General features: G+C 40.6%; 3 protein-coding genes across 3 annotated transcripts; 2 read left to right on the top strand and 1 right to left on the bottom strand.

Moving 5' to 3' along the window:
- Positions 1-4884: 4884 nt before the first annotated feature.
- LOC133720462 (pyruvate decarboxylase 2) lies at positions 4885-7955 on the top strand. The gene is made up of 6 exons (XM_062146791.1): positions 4885-5621; positions 5986-6149; positions 6258-6908; positions 7001-7118; positions 7317-7505; positions 7610-7955. The coding sequence occupies exons 1-6, from the start codon at positions 5097-5099 to the stop codon at positions 7778-7780; spliced, it is 1818 nt and encodes a 605-aa protein (XP_062002775.1). The 5' UTR covers positions 4885-5096; the 3' UTR covers positions 7781-7955.
- A 1565-nt stretch (positions 7956-9520) lies between these two features.
- Positions 9521-12899, bottom strand: LOC133721217 (transcription factor bHLH140). The gene is made up of 6 exons (XM_062147765.1): positions 12757-12899; positions 12524-12648; positions 11424-12370; positions 10460-11120; positions 10216-10386; positions 9521-9948 (listed from the first exon to the last, which is right to left on the bottom strand). The coding sequence occupies exons 1-6, from the start codon at positions 12785-12787 to the stop codon at positions 9613-9615; spliced, it is 2271 nt and encodes a 756-aa protein (XP_062003749.1). The 5' UTR covers positions 12788-12899; the 3' UTR covers positions 9521-9612.
- A 1143-nt stretch (positions 12900-14042) lies between these two features.
- Positions 14043-17267, top strand: LOC133722771 (receptor-like protein 7). The gene has a single exon (XM_062149641.1). The coding sequence runs from the start codon at positions 14043-14045 to the stop codon at positions 17265-17267; it is 3225 nt and encodes a 1074-aa protein (XP_062005625.1).
- Positions 17268-17733: the final 466 nt, after the last annotated feature.

The following is a 17733-nucleotide window of genomic DNA, read 5'->3' as shown; positions in this document are numbered from 1 at the left end:
AAGGTTTTTGACGAGGCAACATTAAGCGCGTCCAACACCATATCATTTAGTGGTGAACATCCAAGGGGGAGTGTTATAAATATTATATATATGTGGCTGTTCACTGTAAATACTCATTAGTTATGTCCTTATGATGTAAACATTACTCCTATATAAAGGGGTCTAATGAGAATGAAATATACACTTCTACCTCCTCCTATATTTTGTTTCTCTATTCTATCTCTCTCTAATTCTCTAGTTTATAACAATATATATATTTTGGGTGCTGATACTAATGCCCTCAAGTTTAATGGTGTTTAACTACAAATTTGACTGCAATGACTAAAGTGAATTACAAAGTTAAATGCAAGACTAAAGTTATATTTTTAAGAAGTTAGTAACTAAAATATTAAAATGAGGTATAATTCAATTATTATCCATGTAATTCTTTCTAAACCAATATCATTAGACCTCTCTACCTGCACAGACAATGCCTTTGTATACCATGAACTATTATTTGTTGCCTAAGGGATTGTGTGATGACATACATCAGCTATGTGCTTCTTTCTTCTGGGGAGATACAGATGAAAAAAAGAAGACTCATTGACGTAGTTGGGAGAAAATGTGTCTCATAAAGCAGGAAGGGGGAATGGGTTTTAAAAATATTTATGCCTATAATCTTTCAATGTTGGCTAAGCAGGAATGGAGGCTTATTTCCAACCCACAGTCACTTATAGCGCAACTTTACAAAGCTAGATATTTTCCTCATTGTTCTTTTTGGGACGCTGAGTTGGGGGACTCCCCGTCCTTCTTTTGGAGGAGCATTCTTAGCGGCAGACCAGTCCTTGCAGCAGTTGTAAAATGGAGAATAGGTGATGGAGTGCAGGTTAATATTTGGAGAGACAAATGAGTTTCAAATTGTGCACAATATCTAATACAAAAGCCACATCAGACAGAGTTTGAGTTTGTTGCTGATCTAATTGATAATCAGAGCCGTGCATGGATCCTGATAACTATCAATTCACTTTTCAGCTCGGAAGTTGCTGCAAACATTCTTGCCATTCCTTTGAGCAGACGTGTGTTGCCAGATAAGCTTCGGTGGAGCCCTGAAAAGAGAGGCAATTTTTCTGTGAAAACTGCCTATTAGATTGCTAGAGCGAAAGTTCTTGAGAATGTATTAACTACTACTTCTAATGGTGATCCATACAAAGAGCTTTGGAACAGACTTTGGCGGGCCAGAGTTCCAAGTAAGGTGCAAATATGTGTATGGAGGGCTGCCCAAAATCTGTTACCTACAAGAGAGAGGTTGACTACCAAGGGTTATGATGGTGATACTAGCTGCTTGTTATGCTCACACCGTTTGGAGGACAATGCTCATCTTTTTTGTAAGTGTCCAATTGATGCTGAATTGCTATCTGCACCTCCTTTATCTCTTCAGAACACTTTATTGCCTATGATTAATTTTAAAGAATGGCTGTTAGACTGTGCGACTCATCTCAAAGCTGAGATCTTTGAGAAACTTATGATGATTATATGGGCACTATGGAGAAACAGAAATAGCATGCTTTGGGAGAATGCTTCCCAAACTACCGAAAACATGCTACTGTTTACTATGGCCTGACTAGAGGATTTTAAGCATGCCAGAACTATAACAGCTCCTACCGTGCAGCACAACAAGCCAAGATGGACACCGGCTGATCCTGGACAATGCAAATTGAATGTTGACGGAGCATTTGTGCCTCATTTGACGAAAGGTGGTCTAGGGGGTGTTCTAAGAAATTCTAGTGGACAGGTCCAAGCTGCCTTTGCTCACACTGTTTATCATGTTGGATCTCCAAAACAGGTTGAACTTCTTGCTATTAGGAAGGGGTTGGATTACACAAAGTCTCTACAACTGCAAAATGTCACCATTGAGAGTGATTGTCTTGAAGCAGTGTAAGAGATTTCATGCAGTGATCATGACCTAAATGAGTTTGGAGCTATTTTGGATGACATACATGAACTTATGACCTGTATTCGTGGAGTGCAAATTCTGCATGCACCTGGAAGTTGTAATACTGTGGCACATAGACTAGCTAGCATAGCTTTTGAGTCTGATCAATGTAAAAAAATATTGTAGCCCAGCAACAGAAGCTGGGTTTCGAACCTTGGTTGGGTAGAAAAACACAACAAAACAGCTAATCATAACCGCTGGGCTGATGTTACGCTTCATGGTTATGGTTTCAATAAAAATACATATAATATCATTTGAGTAAGTAGACAAATCGGAGGTCCCCGGGAACCGGTGGCCTGAGATTGCTGCCTCACATGTGGCAGCCCTCAGGACCGGCCCTGGGCGGGGGTGTTGCTTGCGGGTCGGTGGCATGGTGCCTTTAGCAAACTACATTCTCGACTTGGGCTTAGTGGATTTTGGGCCCAAACTCTGTTTATTTTATGTTTTATTGTTTTCTATGGTTAGTTAGAAAAGGCTATATGCCGATAATAAGTCTCTACCATTTTAGGTTAGGGTGAAGTGGGCGTTGTCCCAGTATGCATCCTATGTGTGCCTTGATTGGCCTAGCGAGACGGCAAACTATTTGTTTGATCAAATGGACGCAACCTCTTAGTGGCAGGATGAAATTGAGTGTTGCCGGATTTATTTCAGATTTTCAGTGCGGCAACATAGTGGGAAAGCTGCGCTATTTGTAATGATGCTTCTTCGTGATAGAGTTATCTTTCTGATATGTCACTGCTATGTCAAAGCAAATGGAGTAGTCATTCGTGCACTCTTTGCTAATTAGTGCTTGTTAGAATACACAGATTTTGTGGAGAACCCTGATATTATTTCCGGATGTTCTCTTTATGCTTATTGTAATATAGGCTTCAGGTTCTACATCTCTCATGTATTCTGCAATTTCATTAATTAATATTTGAGAGCAGCCGCACCAACTCCTTAAAAAAATAAAAATAAAAAATTAAGTGATCCAAGCCTACATAATAATTTTTTCAACCGATGGTGATGATGCTAAATTTGCGGAGCATGTTACAGCATAGAGAAATTCTTAGGTGGGGGTTTCCCCACCACGTGTCTTTACGGCCCACCAATCAGAAGAGAGGAAATTTTTCATCTTTTCCAAAATTGCCCCTGCTCCCTGAATTGAAATACCCAAAACACCCCCCCTGCTGGGGGGTGATTGGCCCGCCCCACCACGTGTCCGTGCGGGTGCCCTACGCAAGATTCTCTCTACAGCATAATATTAGGGATCCCTACCATATTGTATTAATTTCTTCTTGGTCGACGACAAAAAACAAAAACTCCTCCCAGCAATACATTACGTCATTGCATGCAGTGAATGAGAAGCAAGTAACACGTCAAAACTTGTTGAATTTGTCGTAAATCCTCATCATCGGACGAGTGGAAAATATACGAGTCCGTGTTTTTTCTGGTTTCTTCTTGCATAATATCAGCGAAGTCATGTGACTCATGTCACTCATCATCATAAAGTAGAAAGCCAGAAATTTGATTTTGTTGTAACCAAAAAAGAAATTTGATTTTGTTCGTAATCAATATAACCAGATAAAAGATTTACACCCATATTTACAGAATTACAGTACTAAGATATTACATTTACTCAAGAAATTACAGAAAGAAAGCAACTGGTAGGGTTTAATATTCAAAACCTTTCATCTGTGCCTGCCAGGGATTCAACTCAGACACCACATGAGACTGACTACGTGTCATTTGGTACATGTGCATGAACAACAGTTGCTGCTGATTAATCTATTTCTTAGTTCTGGAATCATCCAAAACCTGGAATTTGAAATGACCAAAATAGAAAAGCTTTGGTTTTGTAATTTACCGGCAACTCAATTTCTGGTTTTTCAGAACCTTGATTCCCTCATTCAGAAACATCGCTCATAGTATTTAAAAGGACAGAACGTCGTCGTTTTCGGATTCAAGTCTTCGTCGTTAACGCGCGAAACTGACCAATCAGATAGTAACGTGCTGCTCACTGCGACTGAGGGAATCAAACTAGGATTTTACAAAACCAGGCCACTTGAGTAGAATCTCCAAATTGAAAACCAGATTACAGCTAATTGAGTTTAGGATTTTATGCATTACTTTGACTAATAATCATTGACGGTTTGACGAGATTTTCTTCAAGACCACGAAAATTACTTTCACGGAATCACGGTTCAACACCAATTCCATGCATAGGTTCAAAACCAGCTAGAGTAGTTGATTATTGCATTTTTCTTTTTTTTAGTGAAAGACATTAATTTTTACATTTAAGATTATATAGTCGATTATTTATGCTGTAATTAACTAATGTATAATTTGACCTCTGTTCAACTTACATCATTTACCTCATTTTTTTTTTTGCTGATCAAAACGTCCACGTCGTGTTCATCATGTCCCCAATATTTGGATTTAAAGCGATATAATGGGAGTTGCAAAAAATGTATGAAAAGAAAAAGCCATCTAAAAGAAAGACCTCATTTTAATTCAAAGAGGCTCGTTACGTGCCCTGCTCTTGCACCATGACAATTCCAACCCAAATGAGCGGTGTTGCACCTCTATGATTGAAGCTCCATCTCAAAATGGAATAAGAATCAAAATCAAAATTTCCCATCACTAATCAAATTCAACTTTTTTTTTTTGGTCTCAAAAGTAAAGGTTATTGCAAAATCAGATCTCTTCTTGTGCATTCCCCTGATCCCCACAAATGAAAATTTTGATTTTTCTTGGTACAAAAGAATAGATATAATTTTTTTTTGTTCCAAAAAGAATAGATATAATTGGCAATTAAAATTACAATTCTTCTAGTCCTTACCACACAAAATTAGAATTCCAATTAAAATATTTACTTGCCACTCACTCACCAAAAACTGCATTCAAGAACCCACTGCTGCCCACTGCCTTCACAAAAAGGCCATCACATGAAAACCAGCCCCTAGTAAAACCTCCATTGATAACCACCACCACTGTCACTATAAAACCCAACCTCCTCATAAACCCATTTCTCCATTCTCACCACAAAAACCCAAATCCCAATTCTCTCTTAAACCCCCAAAGCTTCCATCTTTACACTCAAAGTTCCAATCTTTGATCACAAAGTTTCAATCTCTAGACCTCCATGGACACCAAGATTGGCTCCCTCGACGTTTGCAAGGCCGACAACCACGACGTCGGTTGTTTACCAAACAGCGCATCTTGCACCGTCCAAAACTCGGTCCCCTCCACCACTTTCAACTCCGCCGAAGCCACCCTCGGCCGCCACCTGGCACGCCGCCTCGTCCAAATCGGAGTCACCGACGTCTTCTCCGTCCCCGGCGACTTCAACTTGACCCTTCTCGACCACCTCATCGCCGAGCCCGGGCTCACCAACATTGGCTGCTGCAATGAGCTCAACGCCGGATACGCCGCCGACGGCTACGCGCGGTCGCGTGGCGTCGGCGCGTGTGCGGTGACTTTCACCGTCGGTGGACTGAGTGTGTTGAACGCGATCGCTGGCGCGTACAGTGAGAACTTGCCGGTGATTTGTATTGTTGGGGGGCCCAACTCCAATGATTACGGAACTAACCGGATTCTTCACCATACTATTGGGGTGCCGGACTTTAGCCAAGAGCTCCGGTGCTTTCAGACTGTGACTTGCTTTCAGGTAAGGATCATAATCAAGTTTGATTTTTTATGATTAATTGGTGTTGGGTTTCAGTGGATTTGGTTAAAGATTCATTGTTTTTGGAAGTTTGGCATGTGGGTTTTAGTGGATCATTCACAGTGTTTTAGATTTCATTCTCGAAGTTTTCTAGTTTTGGTGTGTGGGTTTGGTGAAAGATTTGTACTTTGATCTGTGTTTTGGCAACCCAATAATATATGAATTTTGTGTTGGGATTTCTTGGATTTAAAGTTTGCTATTTTGGGAATGTGGGTTTTAGTGGGTTTGGCTAAAGATCTGTACTTTGATTTGTGTTTTGGAAACAAATAATTTTTGCTGATTTTGGTATGTGGGTGGTTTTTACTAGGCTGTGGTGAATAATCTGGAGGATGCACATGAGTTGATTGATACGGCAATTTCGACTGCGTTGAAAGAAAGCAAGCCTGTGTATATCAGCATAGGCTGCAACTTGGCCGGGATTCCTCATCCTACTTTTAGCCGTGACCCTGTTCCATTTTCATTGTCTCCAAAGTAAATTTTGTGCCTTCTGATCTCATTTGATGAAAAGTGTTGTAAAAAGATTATGATTTTGTTAATTTTTTAAAGTGAATTTATGTAACTTTTTACTTGGTATTACAGATTGAGCAATAAGATGGGACTAGAGGCTGCAGTGGAGGCAGCGGCAGAGTTCTTGAACAAGGCAGTGAAGCCGGTTATGGTGGGCGGGCCCAAACTGCGCGCTGCACATGCCGGTGATGCCTTTGTTGAGCTGGCTGATGCTTCTGGTTTTGCTCTGGCTGTAATGCCATCAGCAAAGGGGCAAGTGCCAGAGCACCACCCCCATTTCATAGGAACATACTGGGGTGCTGTGAGCACTGCCTTTTGTGCTGAGATTGTGGAGTCTGCAGATGCATACTTGTTTGCTGGGCCGATTTTCAATGACTACAGCTCTGTTGGGTACTCGCTCCTTCTCAAGAAAGAGAAGGCAATCATTTTGCAGCCCGATCGTGTGACGATAGGGAATGGCCCTACATTTGGTTGTGTTCTCATGAAGGATTTCCTGCTAGGCCTAGCAAAGAAGCTGAAGCATAACAACACTGCTCATGAGAACTACCGCAGGATCTTTGTGCCTGATGGCCACCCTCTGAAGGCCGCACCCAGAGAACCTTTGAGGGTTAATGTTCTGTTCCAGCACATTCAGAATATGCTGTCAGCTGAAACTGCTGTGATTGCTGAGACAGGGGACTCATGGTTTAACTGCCAGAAGCTGAAATTGCCACCTGGCTGCGGGTAAGCCTTTGGGAGAATTTGATGATGCTTCATTTTTTTTCTTTCTATTATAATGTTATGATACTAATTGGTAATTGGAAACGTATTTTCAGGTATGAGTTCCAAATGCAATATGGATCAATAGGTTGGTCAGTTGGAGCAACTCTCGGGTATGCTCAGGCTGTACCTGAGAAGCGAGTGCTTTCTTTCATTGGTGATGGGAGCTTCCAGGTATGCAACTTTGATCACATTACTAGTCTTGTGAATCCTGCTCTATAGAGATTGTATGCTGATTGCTGAAATGTGAAATGTAAATTACACTTCTTCTGCAAAGCATCCAATAAAATGAAAGTAAAGCATCGTAAAGCATAAGCACTATAACTTTCCACATTCATTTGTTTATGTCTTTTTTTGTTGTATTCCTAATAGGTGACTGCTCAAGATGTGTCCACAATGATTCGAAATGGACAGAGGACCATCATTTTCCTGATAAACAATGGCGGATACACTATTGAAGTGGAAATCCATGATGGACCGTACAATGTGATCAAGAACTGGAACTACACTGGACTGGTTGATGCCATCCACAATGGGGAGGGCAAGTGCTGGACAACCAAGGTCAGCTTTTTAAATACATCTTTCTGTTTGCCTCAAATCCCCTTAATCAAGTGGCTTCATGGATCATAAAACTCAATTGTTAACGAACTCATGCAATCTTTCAGGTGCGTTGCGAAGAGGAGCTGATTGAAGCAATTGAGACTGCAAATGGACCCAAGAAGGACAGCTTGTGCTTCATTGAGGTGATTGTTCACAAGGATGATACCAGCAAAGAGTTGCTTGAGTGGGGGTCAAGGGTTTCTGCTGCCAACAGCCGCCCACCTAATCCTCAGTAAAACTCTTCTGTGTCACATGAATGCCATGGAGCGCTATTCGCTCTCACAAATTTAGATTAAGCTAAGCTCTTATTGTGGAGTTTTTCCTAATGCTTTTTCATTTTACTGAGAACAGTGTCCTGGTTTGTCTGTATATTCCCTTTTGAATATTAATATCTTCGGATTTTTCAATTAATCAATTTCTGTGATCCTAAATGGTTTGTGGAAAACAAGGCGTACCTTGACACGTTTAGGATGACAGATCCTTTTGTGACGACCACAACGTTGTTTAATATCTCAACTTAACATTTGTCCCCTGTGATGTGCAGCTCCTTTGTCCGCATATGCCTGCACTCCTTGACCTAGATTATTAATCCTAAATCAACTAGTAAGCTGTCTTTGTTCTATTATTGCTGTGTCATTTTCAATTTATGCATAGATGGATTGGTCTCAATCCTCAATGGGGTCGGTTAAGGTTGTGGAGCATTCAGTGACTTATGAGAAGGAAGGGAATATTTTTTTTTTTGGCAAAGAAAGGAAGGGAATATTGAGGAGCTATTTTTAACTCACGCGCGTCTTTTTGGTACTGAAAAATCTAGCATTTGGATTTATAGTTGCACATGTAAACATAATATAAGGCATATAGAATCCTATGTGATTTTCTTCTTTCATGTCTGATGATAGACCATGAAATTGGGGGAGTTGGTGGGTCGAGCATCAATTCCTATCACTTTTAGAATGTCGAGGAATTAAAAGAGTTATAGTAGATAAGTTCTCTATAGTTATAGACTAGTATGAGATCATACTAAATTAATTTTATTCATGGATTGAGCAAGTCTATCTCTGTATTGAGCTAGGTATGTAATTTTAGTTCTCTATGATTAGAAAAAAATAAAATCATGTCATGCGGAAATCTCTAATATCGAATATTCATTGTACCGATACTGTTCCAACTTAACCACCTATTAGGTGTTGGGTTTTAATCACAAAAGGCCTTGGTACAATTGGTAAGAGCCACTGTGTTGGGTTTTAATCACAAAAGGCCTTGGTACAATTGGGTAAGAGCCACTGTGTTGTGTTTTAATCACAAAAGGCCACCTATATTAAGTTTTCTGTTTTAATCACAAAAGGCCTTGGTACAATTGGGTAAGAGCCACTGTGTTGTGTTTTAATCACAAAAGGCCACCTATATTAAGTTTTCTGTTGTCACTGAATGTGAGATCTTTTCTCTCTAACACGCCCCCTCACGTGCAACCTAGCTCACGCCCCCTCACGTGCAACCTAGCTCTAGGTATGCACGTGGAATTAGGAATCGGTTCACAAGTCCCACATTAAAGCTCGTGGCCCACCATTGTACTGATACTGTCCCAACTTAACCACCCATTAGGTGTTGGGTTTTCATCACAAAAAGCCTCGGTACAATTGGGTAAGAGCCACCCACTTATAAGTTATATTTTCTGTTGTCACTTTTCCAATGTGGGAGATCTTTCCTCTCCAACAAATTACGGGGGTGTTTAGGATTATTATTCAGATCAAGTCTCAGAGAAACAATCTCAAATAAGCCCTACATTTTTTTTCAGATTTATTATGTACCCATTTGTAAGGAGTAAGGAGCATATAAGCCAAATATTTTCTTTTCAGTCCATCGAATTGATATACCTAAAATATCAGACAGTTCATGGTTGAAACTTGAGAGACGAAACCGTTTTGGAGGAGAAACCAGTTGGACAGACAGAGACCCGAAGTTGTGAGAGAAACCAGTTGGACCATCAAAAATCATCTAGTTCATATTTACATGCAACAAAATTTCAGTCGGACACTCTGGCTTGTACACAACAGGATCCATTGCACAACTATGGATCATTGCTAGAATTGCTTGGTGCAGTTACCAGCCGACCATTGTCAAACAGGGTGCTTGGGAAGTAGGCTTGACATCTGCCAATGTGCAATTTCAATTTGGGAATGGTGGGGTGAGCACTTCTACATCGATTACATCGTAACTCCATAGACATCAGGCTTTCATCATCATTCAGTATTGCCTTTCCGTCACTACTGAGTTCCTCTAGCACATCCACAGAGTCTCGAAAGAAAGCAGTATTAAAGGAATTCCAATGTTTCTTGTTCTTCAAATGTGCTGAATTAAAATCCTGGCTGATTACATGTAGGTGCAGCTGTCGCATTGATGGTTCCTGAAACAGAAGACATCGCAAATGCTTATTAGGCAGTCTCCATTTTCATCCCCAAATTATGCTATGGAGTTATGTTCAGGGACAGATATACCATTCTCAAGAGTACTGAACAGGAGAAGACACAATTCTGAAGACTTATATCTATCATCTAAACTTAATCAGATATCAAAGATTAATTTACTTTAGTAACCCGACCAATTCTTTCAAGAGTAAATGTTAGAGAAAACACATCTAACAAAGTCACCAAGCAAAAGTAAGCATGTGTACCGAGTGATATCCAAGACGAAAGACCAATGTTGAATCATCATGTAAGAACTTTTCAGCCCACTTCAAACCAACCGCATGCATTGTCCTTAGCAACTGAATGTGTTCTTTGCATACATCTGCCAAGCGATCAAGACCAGGATGTCGCGCTACCACCAGGAGATGCTTTTGTGCCTGCAGAATTCCAAAATTTTGTCAACCAGCTAAAACATAGAAGTGGATGATAACTATAATAGGTGTGACTTACCTTTGGATAAAGATCATTTAGTACAACGACATCATCTGATATCTCTAGTACTACGTCCCTCTGCTTCTCTGGATGCATGGCAATGTTGTAGACAGCCTGGGCCCATGTTCCCCAGGATTTATTCTTGCTTCCATCAGAGTGGAGGTTTGATTTACTAGCATTAGAATCAGAGACGTTTTCAGCTTCAGCTTGATCTCCTTTACTCCGTTTGTTCCTTTCAGATTCATGAAGATCCTCTCTCTTGATCTTTTGATAGGTATTTGTAGAGTGATTTGTAGGCCCACTCTCAGAGTGATCTTTTGACTCTGGCAGCTTCAACCGAAGGTTTCCAAAGCTTCCCTTAAATACCTTCTTTTGGGTCCTCACTATTGATGCAAAACTTTCGAAAAGTGAAGTATAAGTGTCATGGAGAATTTTGCAGCCTTTGCTATAGTCATTGTCAAGATAATTTGGTCTCTGTGGGTTCATATTGGGTCCAAGAACATGTATGACATGGGTTACCCCTTCCCTACAAAACAAAGGAGAAGTTGAAGGGAGAGGAACAACCACAGCATTCCCAGGATACAGAGATTTGGCTTGTTCTTTGGTTGCAACCTCTAAAGCTGGACCTCCAGCATTGAAGATTGCAGCATTGACACCACCACCTCCTGGTTTAAGTCGCCTGCACCATTATGTTTTTTGTTTGATCAACTTTTCATATAAGAAATATGTAATCACAATATTCATTCATAAAGATAATAAAGGTGAAGAGACTATATCCACCTTTACATTGCAACTGACTCAACTTAGTAGGCAACAGATGCTAACGTTACTTCCTTAGTCAGCAGAATTATTAATTATATATCATTCACACCATATTTCATTGAAAGGGTAAAATGCTAATAACCTCCAGTTTTATCAAATTAATCTCTTCTATTAGCACCAGAATGAAATATTTGCATGGATATGAAATTTAAAAGCTTACCAGTTAGCAGCATTAGCTATCACATTGCAGCAAAGACCTCCTTCTGAATGAAGCTTAGTGATATCTCCTACAAATGTGAAGAACCTCTTGGAATCAATGTTTTTCTGTGAAGCTTTAGCCCTCACCAAGGACAAAATCTTCGATTTATGAGTCAAGTCCACTAAAACAAGTCTTGCATTTCCAAGTTTATTTACAAATTCTGCAACTTTCTCTACAATAATGTCAGATGCCTTCTCAAGGTCAAACTGAAAATCTGCTGTGGAAATAGATGGAAATGCCAGGGTGGGAGCATTGTCGAGAGAGACATCAGTGCCAGCAGAATCTACAACAGGCCGTTCACCTTTCTTGGACTCCATACTACCACTTTCAATAAAGAAACCTGTTCCTTTCACACTGGTATCCTTTCCCCCGGTAATTTGAGAAGCATTAGAATCCTGAACCTTGTTCGAAGTCGATCCAGTATTAGTAGGAGCATCTGTTTTCTTTAGGAATTTCATTATACCAAGTTGAACTTTTGCACCCGGGCTCTTCTGGCCAAAAGTCCCATGAGGAAGTGTATCCAACGGACCGAGTCCACTATATGTACGAATGGCAGATTCAACATCACTCTCATTCTGGCAAAAAGTGATCCTACCAAACCCTTCGCTCAGATTCGGCAATTCTTTCTTCTGCAGCATTCTATTCACAACAGCCGCAGCTTTTCCGCCTTGCAAGTTCCCCTCATGTCCCGTTCGCTTCACCGACCGCGATATACAAAGCTTAGCAGGAAGATCAAGCACCACAGCATGAACATCCACTTGAGGACCACCAAGCTCCACAAACTCATATCTTTGCTCTTTCTCCAGATTGCATCTATCTATAAACACACTCTTTCCTTCCCGCAATGCACTCCTCGCACTCTCTATACACTGAGCTTTCGTTCCGGCTTTCCCATTTTTGATAGTATCCTAACAAACACAAGTAATCCAAAACAACCCAACTGAAAACACAGCATTGTCTAGTCACGCATACTACAATAACCCCTCAAATTATAGATTCAAAACTCACTGAGGCATTTCATCGAACACATGGTCTGCGATATAAGACAATGATAAATGTACCTGGCAGATCCGAACCCAGGGACGAACAGAGGAGCCCATGACTTGTTCGCAGAATGTGGACTTGCCGCTACCGGGTGCACCCATCAATACTACGATTATGGGCTTTCCTTGCTTTTCTTGTTCGCCTGTGAATTTGGGGAAAATGTGGAAAGGCTCTTAGGGTTTATATGATCAAAGAAAAGGTGACGACGACCCTGAAAGAGTGAAACGCAGAGTGTTGAAAAAGGGCGTACCTTTGGTTGGTTCATCAACATCCATGTCCATAATTTCCAACCCTCAAAACCCCTGTCACTTTCGATTTCAATTTTCAAATTGAGGGCTTAAACTGAACCTTTTCCTTCTCCCACCTATTGGCGGTGCTTGGCTACCCGAAGCTTGACCCGCCCCGAATTGGTTGAAAACACCTCTATGCGGCTGACACGTGGATGCCACATGCTGTTGCGCTTGTCATTATTGCGAATTGTTTTTGACACTTAAAATTCATGTGACAATTTTGTCTATGGATATGAGAATGGTGTCAAAATTTTTGTCTCGGGCAAGGGTTGGGATCACAGGCACGTCGGTAAATAGTAACTTGTTGATTTTTATAAAACCATAAAAGTTATGTATTCGAATATTACTCATATCATGATGGGATGAGCATGATCGTAACCGCTCTGATATGTATTCATCCTTTAAAATTTCCAAGAAGAGTGATAGCATGCTCGTGTGGTTTCAGTAGTATGTTCCAAGCAAAGTCTTGAGCTTTACAGTTGCTCTTCCAACCCTCATACTTGTCATCATTTACATCTGATTCTACCTCTTCTGGCCACTAGCTTGGTTCTGGTGTCGGTCCCAGCCGATACTCGATAGATGTTTAAATATAGCCATTGGTCGTTCTATTGACTGGAAGTGGCCCCGTCTCCGCACCCGGTTTGGCCATTGCTATGCAATACCTCAAATCTCATGGAGGTTTTTCCCACGAAAAGCCCGACTTTGGGAGACTTCAGTACCACGAATCTCATGAAAGCCCTTTACACAATTTCCATTTCCAGCACCTCAGTTTTCCACAAATCTCATACACACATACAGGATCTACCACCATCTCATTTTTAACAAAATTTCCACGTAACTTGCCAAAAAAGAAAAACCAAAAAAAAAAAAAAAAAAAATTCACGTAGAAAATATAAAGCAATTAAACCAGAATTGGGTAGACCATGCCAATAACTTTCATAAGCAATTCAGATTCAATCAAAGCACTTGTTCATGATGTACAAAAGGACTCGCCTTCAATAATATCTTGCTATCTAGTCCTTATTTCTTTGGTACTAAAATCAACGTCCTCACTTTAATGCAATTTCCTGGCAAGAGGAACTGTGGAAAAAAGAAGAAGAAACTGAAATTACAAATCTGCAATAAATATAAAAGGGAACACAATCATGAAATGAATGAAGCCTGGCTGCACCAGGAATGCAACCGTTGTTAATGGCCTAGCCTATTCTGTTCTTTAATGCTTTGGTCTCACACAAAAAGAGTTTCAATGACAATTCCTTTGTTCTCATGCCATTTCTTAATACTCATTTACTATGTTTCACTCAGTGTCCTTATACTGGTGGTCTCTGGCCAATGTGACAGCAACCAGCAGCAATCTTTGCTGCTCCAATTGAAGAAAAGCCTCAATTTCGACTCTGCATTATCCACAAAACTTGTGAAGTGGAATACTGCTTCAGATTACTGTTCTTGGGAAGGTGTTTCCTGCAAGCAGGGTTGTGTTAACCATCTTGACTTGAGCAACGAATCTATTTTGGGTGGACTTGATAATTCAAGTGCTCTTTTCAGTCTGCAGGACATCGAACACCTGAATTTGGCCTATAATAACTTCAATTATACTCCGATTCCATCCGAGTTCAACAAGCTAGCCAGTTTGAGTTATTTGAATCTGTCAAATGCTGGCTTTTCCGGGCAGATTCCCATTGAGATTTCGCAGTTGACAAGGTTGGTGTTTCTTGATTTATCTACCTTCTACTTTCCCGGAACTCCTGCACTGCAACTTAAGCATCCAGATTTGAATTTGCTTATTGGAAACCTTAAGGAGATAATCGAACTTCATCTTGATGGTGTGAACATATCAGCACAGGGAGCTCAGTGGGGTCAAGCAATATCATCTTCACTGCCAAACCTGAGGGTGTTGAGCTTGTCCAGTTGCAATCTTTCAGGCCCAATTGATACTTCCATACTGAAGCTTCAATCACTCTCAGAAATTCGTATAGAGAGTAACAATCTGTCTACTGCAGTTCCAGCGTTCTTGTCAAATTTCACAAATTTGACTTCTTTACGCCTCATGAATTCAGGGTTACATGGTACATTCCCAGAGAAGATCTTTCAGGTACCTACACTGCAGATTATCGACTTAATTGGCAATAAAGAGCTACGAGGTTCGTTGCCAGACTTTTCGAAAAATGGAGCTGTTCGGTCCTTGTTCCTAGCCGGGACAGCTTTTTCAGGGTTATTGCCGGAATCTATTGGAAACCTCAAGATGTTGTCCAAAGTAGATCTTTCAAATTGCAGCTTCACGGGACCAATCCCAAAGTCGATGGAAAGCCTTACGGAACTGGTTTATGTGGACATGTCAGCGAACAAGCTTAATGGTTCTGTTCCATTGTTGAGTATGGCCAAGAATCTGACCAACATAAATCTTTCTCACAATGAGCTAGAAGGTCAGATTAACTCTACTCACTGGCAAAATCTTACAAATCTGGTCAATCTCAACTTGGGTAACAATAAACTGGATGGCAGTATTCCACTGTCTCTATTTTATCTTCCCTCGCTGAAGCAACTACTGCTCTCCAACAATCAGTTCTCTGGTCAGTTGCTTGAATTTGCCAACATCTCTTCTAACCCTCTTGAAACACTTGATTTGAGTAGCAACAACTTGGAAGGGCCGGTACCCAGGTCTATCTTCAATTTCCAACGGCTGAAAATCCTTTCACTTTCTTCAAACAACTTCAATGGCTCCTTCCCTCTCAACAGTGTCCAACAGCTCAAAAATCTTTCGAGTCTTGATCTTTCATATAATAGTTTGTTGATTAGTTATAATAGTATCAATTCCTCGCAGTCTTCCTTTCCTCAGATTACCACATTGAAGTTGGCTTCAGGCAAGTTGAGAACATTCCCTGATTTCTTGAGAAGCCAATCCAAATTAAGCACTCTAGATCTTTCACTAAACCAGATTCATGGAGAGATACCCAACTGGATTTGGAAGCTCAGTAGTCTTGCTCAGCTAAATCTTTCTTGCAATTCCCTGGTAACTCTAGAAGGTCCTTTATCCAATCTTGCTTCTAGTTTGTCTGTGCTTGACCTTCATTCAAACCAGCTTCAGGGACAAGTCCCAATTTTTCCACCATTTGCCACTTACCTGGATTACTCAAGAAATAATTTCACCTCTAGCATACCGGCTGACATTGGTGATTTCCTTAATTACACCATGTTCTTGTCTCTTTCAAGCAACAAAATTGAGGGGAGCATTCCAGGATCAATATGCAATGCGTCATATCTTCAGGTTCTTGATCTGTCCAATAATTCTTTCAGTGGCTATATTCCCCAGTGCTTGACTGCAATAAGTGGAAATCTTGTAGTACTTAATTTAAGGAGAAACAAACTTGCTGGGACTTTTCCCGACAGATTTCCTGGCCATTGTAGTCTGAAAACTCTAGACTTCAATGGAAATCGTCTAGAAGGTCAGTTTCCAAAATCTCTAGCCAATTGCACATTGTTAGAAGTTCTGAACCTTGGAAACAATCAGATTACAGATACATTTCCATGCTTGTTGAAGAGCATCTCCACCTTGCGGGTCCTTGTTTTGCGATCAAACAGATTTTATAGACGCATTGGATGTCCCAACACCACTGGTACCTGGCCACTGCTTCAAATTTTTGACATAGCACACAACAACTTTAGTGGTGAAATACCAAAAAAAAGCTTGACTACATGGCAGGCAATGATGGGCAACGAAGATGATGCCCGGTCAAAGATCAATTTCCTGCAATTTCGAGTCCTAATAGTCAGTGACTTAAATTATCAGGATGCTATAACAGTTACCACCAAAGGACTAGAGATGGAGTTGGTCAAGATTCTAACTGTCTTCACCTCTATTGACATCTCGTTCAACAATTTCAATGGATTAATACCGGCACAAGTGGGACAACTAAAAGCGCTCCATGGCCTCAACTTGTCCAACAATGCTCTCACAGGCCCTATTCCACCATCATTGAGTAACCTGACACAACTCGAGTCCTTGGACCTTTCAAACAACAGCCTGAGCGGGCCAATTCCACCAGAGCTTACAGCGCTTACTTTCCTTTCATTCTTGAATCTCTCAAATAACCAACTGTCTGGGAAGATACCAATCGGAAACCAGTTTTCAACATTTTCTCCATCTTCCTATGAAGATAATGAAGGATTATGTGGGACACCTTTGGCTGTAAGCTGCAGCAATACCAGCTACTCACCAGATGCAACTTCAATGGTTGAAAACAAAGGTGGTGTTTTTTTCTTTTTTTTCGATACGGAAAACAGAGAGAGTGTTGAAATTGGATTTACATGTGGGTTTGGAATTGCCATTGCATCACTTTTCTTTTGCAAGAGATGGAGGATATGGTATTACAAAAGTATGCAGAGCATCCTCTTCAAGATATTTCCTCAGCTGGAAGAAAGATTTGGGGATCACACAAGGCATGTTTACGTAAATCCAAGCTGGAGGCGTTGAAATGATTATGAAGAGCAATCCATGTTACGCACCTGAGTGACCTGACTCCCTTGTTGGCTTCTATGTGCTAATAGAATAAGAAATGTGATTATTTTATGCTTTGTTTCTCTTTGATGTGTTTTTACTGTAAGGTCTTTTTTGGGCTTATTCTTTGCTTTCTTCTGAATGGTCATGCACAAATTAGTACCATCCTTAGCACTTGCTTTCCTCGAAAGTTTTGCCCATATAAACTTGTCTCCCTGGGGATACGGACAAACAACCTCACTGGCACCATTGCTAATACATTTCCTCAATGGTGTAGCTTAAAAACCCTAGACCTTAATGGAAATCAAATACAAGGCCAGCTTCCAGAATCTTTAGCCAGCTGCAGATTGTTAGAGGTTGTGAACCTTGGAAATAATCAGATCACTGGTACCTTTCCACGCTTGTTGAGTAAAATGGCCATTTTGCGTGTCTTCATTTTGAG

Source organism: Rosa rugosa, chromosome 7 (assembly GCF_958449725.1).
Source record: "Rosa rugosa chromosome 7, drRosRugo1.1, whole genome shotgun sequence".
Lineage (NCBI taxonomy): Eukaryota > Viridiplantae > Streptophyta > Magnoliopsida > Rosales > Rosaceae > Rosa > Rosa rugosa.
This window is presented reverse-complemented; position numbering and strand designations above follow the sequence as displayed.